Source organism: Poecilia reticulata, linkage group LG22 (genome assembly GCF_000633615.1).
Source record: "Poecilia reticulata strain Guanapo linkage group LG22, Guppy_female_1.0+MT, whole genome shotgun sequence".
Classification (NCBI taxonomy): Eukaryota; Metazoa; Chordata; class Actinopteri; order Cyprinodontiformes; family Poeciliidae; genus Poecilia; species Poecilia reticulata.
Genome location: NC_024352.1, coordinates 3,637,726 through 3,648,474, shown reverse-complemented (window position 1 = coordinate 3,648,474; position 10,749 = coordinate 3,637,726). Strand labels below are relative to the sequence as shown.

General features: G+C 41.1%; 1 protein-coding gene across 2 annotated transcripts; it reads left to right on the top strand.

Annotated features, from left to right (window-relative positions):
* Nucleotides 1-6,161: 6,161 nt before the first annotated feature.
* On the top strand, nt 6,162-10,749 carry LOC103458259 (cell division cycle-associated protein 4). Of its 2 annotated transcripts, none has more exons than XM_017302649.1 (2): nt 6,162-6,290; nt 9,636-10,749. In XM_017302649.1, the coding sequence occupies exon 2, from the start codon at nt 9,640-9,642 to the stop codon at nt 10,381-10,383; it is 744 nt and encodes a 247-aa protein (XP_017158138.1). In that variant the 5' UTR covers nt 6,162-6,290; nt 9,636-9,639; the 3' UTR covers nt 10,384-10,749. The 2 variants fall into 2 exon arrangements, with proteins under 2 accessions (XP_017158138.1, XP_017158140.1); XM_017302651.1 differs by lacking the exon at nt 6,162-6,290 and adding an exon at nt 6,300-6,480.

The window sequence follows — 10,749 nt, the reverse complement described above, 5'->3', positions numbered from 1 at the left end:
CAAATTTTTGAAATCAATCTCAGAAATGTTCTCGAAAAAACACTGAAATTTCTGAGTTTGAAAAGTTGGAAATCTGCTGGGAACAAAGAAACCCTCAAATTTTGAGATTAATCTCAGAAATTCTTTAGAAAATAACTTCTGAAATTTGAGGTTTGACATTTTGAGATTTTCTGAGGTTCAAAATTAAATGTGAACATTTTCAACTTTTGAAACTCAGAAACTTGTCCTTTGATGTTTTTAGTTTTATAAACCAATCCTGCTGTAAATGTCTAAAGAACTTCTCCCTAATAATAATCCAGTGGTTGGACTGGATTTTATTTAGAGTTGGCGGAATAAAAGCAGCACAGCACAAAGGATCACCTTCCTATAATGACTGTCTAAATCATAATTTTGTTTTTTTTCCCCAAAAATTGATTTGGGCAAAAAAGAAAAAAAAATCTCCACCTGTTTTTCTCCAATATTTTGGGAAGGTCAATATTTTAGGAAAGGGATGATATTCAAATTTTATCCATTAAAAACAACTTAAAACTTCACAATTATATACAGCTTTACAGATCTGTTCAATAAACTAGAATATTATTGGAAAATCCATTTATTTCAGGAACTTTATCACTAAGTGAAACGCATAAATTACAGATGTATGTTTGAAAGAATGTATTTTGGTTTATTATGATTATTTTCCCTTATGGCTAAAGGAAAACATCACTTTTAAAATGAAAATATCACACCAGACCATTAATAAAAAACAATGTTTTCAGAAAGGTGTCATCTGCCTCATCAGAATGCATCATATTCTACTTATGAATTTGAGATTTTGATGTTGCAAAATGTAGAAAAAAAAAAATCAAGTGTGAATACTTTCTCCAAGCCACTGAATGTGTAACATCTCAACTAGGACAATCACAGAACTTGCTATTCAAGGAATCACAGACAAATGATTTGATTGCAGCCACTTAAAGTGAAGCTGATCCTGAACACTGCTCCAAGCTCTGAGCGTTTTCCTGAAGTCAGGATGAGTTGGAGCAGAAAGCTCCAGACCTTTGGCCTCACGTGCCGTCACATGATGTCGGACTATGACATGCTGCACGAGATATGCAGAGGATCAACAGAGCAGACGGCTGACCTGCTCGCTCACCGCTCCACACGTTCACGGTACAGGTGAGCCCGAGACCGCAACGTTTCTTAAAAGACGTCAGAAAGGAAGTTACATCGGCATCCATCGGCACTGAAAGAGCACATTTATTCATGAAATTGTATGTGGCTTTGTTCGCTTGGATTTGCTTCCTGGGTGCAAAAACAGATAAAAGGCCTCTTGATGAGTCAGCAAAAAAAAAAAAAGAAAAAAGAAAGGCAGCATGAGGAAAAAMCCCCAAATCAGAGCAGAACAAAGCGCTGGGATATCTGGAAGCATTTGGTCTTTTTTCCCTAAAATTACGCAAGGTATGCGGTCACATCCAGTTGTGCTCAAAATAACAGAATAAATAAGCATAAAACATCTTTACAGCGGTCAGTTCCACGCACACGTTGGGAGCAGAGCTCGAAAAACGAAGAAATTTGATCCCACGCCTCAGAAAGTGGAGGAAAGGGATTAACAGGCTCTTCAGTAAACGGCTGTCTGCATTCTTTAAAGAAAAAAAATTGCTCTTTTTTTTCCTGAAAAAAAAAAGCTTGTCTAAAAAGACAAGTTTGAAAGTTGGGCTTTTGTGTGTTTATGAGGAGGAGCCACTCCTGACAGCAGGGCAGAGGTTTTCCACCTCAGAGTGCTGCGACTCAATTCCACAGCTTCAATGTGAAAGCAATCTGCAACAAATGAAAAAAACAACAAAAACAAAACCCAAAGTCTGCTTCTGGCTCGGCCCTAACAAGTGAACTGAATACAGCCTTAGGCGTTACACACCGAGGTTTGTGTAACCAAATACCAAACAGTAGGTCTTGCACCAAGACGCGATTAATAACTCTTCGCAGACAGCTAACAAATTTCCTAATCAGGAATGTTGAAACAAAGGGCTAATTATAAAAACACTCATTAAGTAAAGCTTGGTTCTTTCTCATGTGCAGAGCAAAAATAAAGTTCTTGTAAAAGATTGTATAAAGTATACAATCTTTTACACATTTTTCAAAGGTGGGGACTTTTTGAAGTTATCTTGCTTGTAGCTCGGTTTCATAAACTTGACATGTTATTATTGCAGTAGTCACTAACTCTAAACCTGCTCTGATCACCCAGGACTTGATAACCGATTCAGTGTGTGGCTCTCCTTCCATCAATTGGAGCATTTTACATTTTCTCCCAAATCTTTCAGGTCTTGGCTGCCATTTTGAAGCGTTTGAGGTCATTTTCTGCCCTCATTTTGTTTCCTTTGTCTGCAATAACATAAAAAAAAAAATGACATCACTGATTGAATCCTCGTTATTATTCTGAACTGTTCTGGTCCGGCGTCAGGAAAACGGCAGCTAACATCTCTGCAGACCCCACATATTCTGGACACATGCTGTTTATATACACTTACCTTCCGGGTCGGTGCAGTTTGCTGAAACCAGCTGCCACAGAAACTGTCTCTTCCCCCAGGCCGTCTYTCTGAACACAATGAACACCTCACAGCCCGACCAGTCAGCTACTCCACTGGCAAACAAAATAAGCACATTTGCAAAGTCACAACAGTCACAACAGTGACTTTACTTYTACTTGAGGAATGTTATGATGAAGTATCTCTACTCTTACTTGASCCAAATTTCTGGATTCTCTAMACCTTGAATGAAAAACAAACATGTTTCAACCAACACAGATTCACACCTCCAGTTTTTGTTAAAAGTTTCATAAGTTTTATATTTGAAGAAGCTGATTTGGGGGAAAAAAATGATTGTGCCTGATTTTGTCATTTTGTATTACGTATATGAGTTATTGTAATGTTGGTCCKTAGAATATCAAACTTTCCACTTAACTTTATATTTTGGTCCATCTGATGTAATTTTTAAATATCAAATGATTGATAATTGGATYAGTTACTCATTACTTGAGTAGACTTTTGACCAAATGCCTTTTTACTCTTACTTCAGTCAAAATATGYTGAAGTAGTGTTACTTTAACTTTAGTACATTTTTTGTGTACTCGGCCCACCTCTGGTCACACATTTGGGTAAAATGTAGAAATGTGAAAAAGCAAAGATCGAAAAGTATTTTATTAATTTTAATTTTATTTTTGCAACAAAGTCCAACTTGACTTTAATGACCCTGACAGAAATAAAAGTGAGATATGTTTGTGTTGTTTTTAAGCTTTCATTTCAGTCATCCTATTTAAGCCAAAAGACCAGAGGTGCTGTGATATTCTGGCTTTCAAATGYCTGTATTTCCTTACAAAAGTAAAATAGGCAACAGCTTATATTCAAGAGATAGATCAGAGAACCTAACGAGGACGGAACAGCAGAGGTGAAAATGTGATGAACCAGAATTGCCTTATTTGGTGAGCGCCTTTTCCTGTTATTCCGGTCACGTCCTTCCTCTTCCATTCTGAGTCATCTGTCTCTTTAAAATGCTGCGTTCAGGTGCTCACTGCAGCATTCTAGGCCTTCTAGGCCAACGCGATAATTTCTTAGTGAACCGTTTTTGGACGCAAAYGTTTGAGTGTGTTTTTTAAATRAAATTCATAATTTTAATTGCTCACTCGGTAAAACAAGTTTCTGACCTGAACAGCAGTTACTGGACTCTGAATAAGCCTGAGGGCTCATGAAATGGATGGATGATAAAACTGGTATAATGCTCCTGTACTTTTTGTCCTTCACTGCAACTCTTCAGGTTTTCCAGTTCTCTTCTGACACAAATGAATGAATTGTTTGCACGTTTGTGGCTTGTTAAAGATCCCACCCAGTGTTGYAAGTTTTTCACAATTTACATACCTGTCAAATCTCCCGTTCTGACCGAGAAACTACCGTTTTTTAAAAMCCCCTTCCTGCCGTGCTCCCTTATTATTTTCCCGTTAAAATCCCGTATTGTGCCGCCCACTCATGACAGTTTCTCTCCCTCCCCGCTCTCACCGCTAGTATAGCCCATCTTACGTTAGTCTTGCSTATTCAGATTCTGTAGCACTGAGAGATACCGACCTAATTCGCTTAAGGGGTAATAAGCAGGGGTGAAAGTAATGGGGTAAGGTAGGGTACTGCGTACCCCAAAAGACTTAGCGGGGTACGTAGTACCTGCAAAAGATGGGAGCGGCTGTCTGCTGTAAAAAAAATATCAATGGATTCACTGTGCAGCCGTGAGTTCACCCACTAATCAGCCGAGACTGATTAGTTTTTCAAGAACAATCTAAAACACGACTTAATCAGTTAATAAATAACTTTTTTTCCCCTCTTCATGTTGTTTCTGAACTCTTCGTGCTTTSAGCAGGGCTGCAACACGTCGATCGCAGAAGGTTGTGAGTCGATCTCAGCGTTAGGTGACAAACTGTGAACGCCGCCAGGACGCTGAGACCAGCACGTCCTCCTCTGATTGGCTTATCACGACGTCCGTAACTTTATTAAAGAACAACAACAACAAAAAAATCAATAAAACGTGTTCAAATTAATGACCCAACAACAATAATAATCTCTGTAATTATTGTTTCAACAAGGTGTTGCGCAATTCTGTGCGTTTTGGTTCCATTACCAAAATAACGAGCAGAGCAGGAGTTTAAAATGAACTAATCAACCACAGCTGTGTTCAGGGGAGGCTTACTAATGATCGCAAAAATAAATATCAAGACTGAATGTTATGTTTTTAACGTAATCTCTGTTCGGCTTGTGGAGCGCAGGAGGTTGCCATGGCAACGGGTGTGCTTAAATGACAAGAGAGAGACGGAGAATAAAAAGGTGCGAGTGGTTTAGAGTTGATCACCTGTTCAGGTTGTTTTACCTTTGTTTGCTTTGCCTTAGTCCATCACAGCCGCTGTAGTTTCTGAACATTCAATAAACGACAAACTTGGACTAATTACCTCGTTCTTTGTGAGTATACATCATTTACAACAAACATCAAACACGGTAAATATGTTTCATTAAATATTTAACAAACAAATGGCTTCTACCGCGATAATTGTGTGAAATTAAATTAATTGTCTAATATTAAAAAATAGTTTGGTGCTGTCGGGCTCAGCGTCTGAGAGGCTTTTCCTTTATAAAACAATTTTTTTCCTCTTATTTAGTGGAAATATTGATGTTGATGAGACTTAATGATAACCTTTTTCAAACTTTATAGCTCCACTGTTGAAAATGAGAAGCTAACATTCACAAATGACAGTGACATAAAATCCAGTCCAACATCTGGTTTGAAGTGATTCTTCTGGAACCTGTTGGAGGAAAAATATCCCAACTTCAGAAGATGAACTTTAACCTAACAGAGCTCTGTGGTTCCTCCTGTCAGTATGAGAGTCAGGGTGAGGAGGCGCCATGTTAGGAAGATGAAATGGAAGCTGAAGGATCTTCAGAACAAACAGGTCATAATGCTGAGCTACTGATTATTCCTCTTTCTGGACACAGGATCAATATAATCAGTTTAGAAGCTAAAATTAATGGTTATATGCCAGACATGGAAAAGTGGGATGCACTCCATGCCATGATGTTCAGAATTTAGGTCTCATGGCATCTCAAGGTGTCAACATTGCAGCCAGTGGGCTAAAGGAGAACTACTTTCACCCCTGGTAATAAGCAATGGGGTTCGCAGTATTTTTCCCAGGAGTGGTCACGGCCTCCCTTTAGGGGCGGCCCTGTAGGCAACCGAAAGGGAGTTTGATTGACTTTACTTAACCTAGCTCGTAGCATTACTAGAATAAAACGTAGGTAGGGAGAAAATGAAATAAATACTAAACGGGTCATAATAATAATAACTACAACAACAACAATAATATGTTTTTATAGATTGTCTAGAGATCTAAAAAAAAAGTATTTAACAATGTAAAGATAAAAAAAAAAAACGTCTGATGAGACCGCACACGTGTGGCCCGACATGAATCCTATTATTTCCGAGCGGGCCCTGAAGGCATCAGCAGTCCTCCCTGCTTAGCGAGCCGCCTCACATTCGCTGCCCCGTGAGTGGCGGAGGCGGAGGCTTGACAGACGTATGAGCGAGTCAATCTCCTCCGCCCGTGAGTCCCGGTGTCCGCGGCCCACTCCCCGAAGCTCCGCCCCCCCCCCCGCTACTGGGGATGGACTGCACATTCCTCACACTCCGGATCTCGGTAGTATCGAAGCGCCGCGGCGGAACGAAAAGGAGCCGAAGACACGACGGATTTGTACGGCACATGAAGAGTGTCAAGGGCACGTAAGGTTGTTATATTTAAAAATTAATTTTACTACAATTATTTGCAAATTTTGCTGCTTTTTGTTTTTGTTTTTTTACTTGAATTTCAAGGGGAGCCAGTGTGTTCTCACTAAAGTGGGGAAGGGGTCAGCTGTGTTCTCACTGCGTTCTATGCTGACAGAAACAGGCTGCAGACCAAACTGGACTCATTTACAGGTGATACGTGTAAATAGTGTTCTAAATACCAGGCTTCCTTTATTTCGCTTTCGGGTTATTATTATTATTATTATTATTATTATTATTATTATTATTATTATTATTATTATTATTATTATTATTATTATTATTATTATTATTAATCAAATCAGTCCACAGAAACTTGAATCTTTGGGGTTTGGGGCGCCAAAGTATCACTTACAGGGGAAGCTTCGTGTAATTTGTAAAAGCAAATGAATTGAGGGAGAACCGTGGATAACTGAGGGATGAGTAAAGTCTGTCAGCCTGCAGGGTGTCTGACTGTGAGTCACAACCTTTCAAATGTTCTCAGTCACACGTCTTGCATGGAGGAGACGCACACGTCCAGCCCGGCCACTGGTACAGTTTGTTCGCTGCTCGTGTACAGTAGAAGCAGCAGCAGCAGGTCAGATGTTTGCACATTAGCAGAGAGCCTCCGATTTAAAAGACAAACTGTAATGTGTTTGGCTGGGACTCTTACGTAAGATGGATGCAGAGCTCAAAGTTTGTACCCACTGAATCTCATCAGTGGAGCCTTCACATCCATTTATTCACACCATTGGAACTTTTTTTTTTCACATGACAACTTCTTCTGTTGGGATTTTATGTGACAGACCGACAGGAAGTGATGCGTAATTATGAAACGAAAGGAAAACGATGAAATGTGTTTTTGTTGTTGTTGTTGTTAAATAACAAAACTAAAGAGTGTTGACATTATAACTGCGCATTTAGAGACTACAGATCGAATTTCCGGTCTTGTCGTATATCGGGTTCAGGTCTAGACTTTGACTGGACCATTTTAACATCTGGAAATGCTTTGTTCTGAGCCGTCCTGCAAGCTGCGCACCAATAAATCGGATTTCCTTCATTTGTTGGGTGATCGACGATCGGCCAATACATACGTAAAACCGATTTTATCCACCGATCTGCAAAGGTCTGAAAATCAGTCACTGTCCATTTTTGCTCTGCTACTGTCAAGACAGTGCAGGTCTGGCCATGCTGCAGACATATTTGTAAAAGCTGTCACCCTGTCGTGACAGTTTAATATGAGACAGACAGATAATCTGTGAAAAAAAAAATCCAGCTCCTCCACCTCCTCCCTAAGCAGCTATTGCCTTCTGCAGAAATGCACCTTGAAAAACAACCAATCAGAGCCAGGAGGAGGGTCTTAGTGCTGTCAATCAATTTCACACACAGGCTGCTCAATGTGCTAATGGCGAAGAAACAACTTAAATAAAGTCAGAGGAAATCTGTTTATCCGCCGTTATTGGTGGCCATGCTAACTAGTCTGAGCATTCACGGCGGGCTCTGCTATCAGGGAGCGTAGCAGAGAAAAGTGTGGGTAGCGCATACACAAGGGTGATTGTCAGAGCTAACACCCTCCTCCTGGCTCCTATTGGTTATTTCTGTTGTTAGCGCTGGGAGAAGGCAGAGGAGCTTGATTATGTGTCTTATTTTATGCTGCAACAATATAGTGACTGTTTTAACAAATATGTAAAAAACATATTTTTTTATAAAGTTACATAATGCAGCTTTAACAACAGTCACCTCACTGTTGTCAACTTAGTGACTTTGTTGCTATATTTTGCGACTTTTCAGACAAACAAAACATCAAAACAAATCACTATGGGCCAAAATGTATTCTACTGTAACTTTGGTTGAATGTTTTTAATGTAGGGAGGATAACCTTCACTTCAGTCTCAGTTACTATGTTAAAAGTAAATTTGAATTAGGTGTGCTTCTACTGGTTTGGAACAAGTTAACCAGGCTACGCAAAGTCTAATTTTGTTAGACGTTGACTGTAATAAACAAGATGTAGAGGTTGTTGCAAGTTACTGGACTGAACCACACATTTCAGAAAAAGTGGAGAGAGTTCTCCCCTCCAAGCTGGAGGTTTGGCCTCTGAAATGTTTCTGAGCCGTTCACCACCACCAGCTCCCAACCCAGCCTGGAGTGCCTCCAGCCAGCCACTCCAGCCTCACCGTCCTCCCCGCCGAGCTGGAAGTTTGGAGTTTCATGCCTCTGGTGATGGAAAACACGCTGAATGTTTGGCAGTTTCCATCATGTTTCAGGGTGAAGTGGGTGCATGTTTGGAGCAGTTGGTGAAATTGTTTACTTCTGGTAAATTATAATGTTTTTCTACTTTGTCGTGGAAAAACGTGACAGAAATTGTGATTTGTTGTTGCAATGCTCGTCTCTGATTATGTTGTTATTGACAAGATTTTATCTTTTGCTGTTGAGTACAGCAAAAGATCATTTACTTCAGAAAATGTTCACAAATTTGCTGAAGTAGCCTGTTGGATTCTAGGCAAGTTTTGTTTTTATATATTTATTTTATATATTGTTTTTATATATTTATGAATTTAGTGTATCATAAGCAGACATACTGTTCTAGAGGTATGGTGATCAAAATTTGAAGTCCATTTCACCAGTTTTAGCAGAACACTGACTAATGGAACTGCTAATGAAGCACATTTTTTGACAGGATGTTTTAAACTACTGAACATTTCAAATAGGAAAACCTCAGAAACCACAGCAGCCTGTCGCAGCAGAAAAACTAAATTTGTGCCATTTTAGCTACAATAACTCTTTCTAGAAATTTTGAATGAATATGAGTGACAACAGTATTTAATTACCCTTTGGGACCAATGAAGTATTTTTGAATTTGAAATGAATTTGAATTTTGGCCTTGAGAAGGTTGACATATTAATGTTTAGCTGTCTGGCTGCAGATATGATCATATTTTAGCATTAGAGGTGCACCGATTGCATTTTTCTGGCCGATTGCTCATCTTTAAAATGCCTGACCTGTCGATTCCGATTTTGGCAGTTACTGATTTTTGTGTCTAAAACGATAGTAAATATTGAAATAAAGTTGCTGAGTTGGCAACAGTGGGATGACTATTGCTAACTGCAAACATGCAGACCTGGTGGGTCAATCTGACAGTCTCTCTCACAGCAAAAGAGGACAGTGTTTGATTTTCAGACCTTTACAGAGGTAGATAAGATCGGCTTCACATGTAAGCATTGGCTAATCCCTGAAAGTTAAGGGAATCGAGGATGATTTATCGGCGCACCCCCAGTTAGCATGTTGTTCAAATGTTTTGTCCCTGATGATATCTCTATGAATCGCTGCAGGTCAATGTTGGGTCGAGGTGTGAAGCGGAAGTGGAGCAGCCTGGAGGCCGAGCAGCTCCCCGATGCCGCAGCGTTGGAGGACAAGAGGCTGGACACAGCGTTGGAGGACTCAGAGGAGGACAGAGGGGACCGACGGTCCAGGACCGACGCTGGCCACCTGCAGCAGCGGCAGCTGGTGCTCAGCCTCTGCCTGGAGAAGCTGCAGCACTACCAGGCCGGCGTGGAGCTCAGCTTGCGGCGCTCCGTGCTCCTCATCAACACGCTCAGGCAGATCCAGGAGGAGATGCGGAGCGACGGGACGGACGTGCGACTCGGCGGCATGAGCCCCGACGCGCGGCTCCTCAGGGACGACTTTAGGGAGGACGAGTTGGTCACGTGCCCCGGTTGCACGGAGGGAGACGCGGAAGGCCTGTCTCCCCCGCCGTCCCCTGAACCGACAAACACCGCCCCCACGGACCTACAGAAACCTCCGCCCAACACAATCGGTCACACCTTTAGCGATGCGGGAAGCGCCATGGGCTACCTAAGTGACCTCGCCCTAGATGATATCTTCGAGGACATTGACACGTCCATGTATGAGACTTCGGAACTGCCGTCTGCCTGGGCGGCCGGCTCCCTGTGGCCGGTCAGCATGTCCTTCTGGCCCGACGACGACGTGAAGCCACGTTCCTCGGCGGGAAGCCTCCAGTCGTGTCTGCTGGACCTGAACGAACTGGACCACATCATGGAGATTCTGGTGAAGTCCTGATCTCCATGACAACGTCACGTGCAGCCAGTCGATCTGAGGTGTGAAGGTTCTGGATTCTGGATGTTTCACACTCTGAACATGTGCAGACATGAAGCTGAATGACGCTCATCCCTCGTTAACGAGGAACCAGATATGCACTTATTGCTCGTGCCTCAAAGTAGACAAAAAATATTTATTACAACTTTTAGTATAATTTGCATATGAATTATAGATGTACTGATCCACTTTTTTCACAACCAATACCAATATTGATACCGATACCGATATCTAAGGTTTAGATCCAATCCGATGCAGAAAAACAGCTGAATTGACTTAAAATGTTTTTTTTAAACACAGACATAAATGTGCTGAATTACAAATTTATTT

Coding starts and splice junctions, on each gene's coding strand:
- LOC103458259 (XM_017302649.1), top strand. CDS start 9,640: ATGTTGGGTCGAGGTGTGAAGCGGAAGTGGAGCAGCCTGGAGGCCGAG.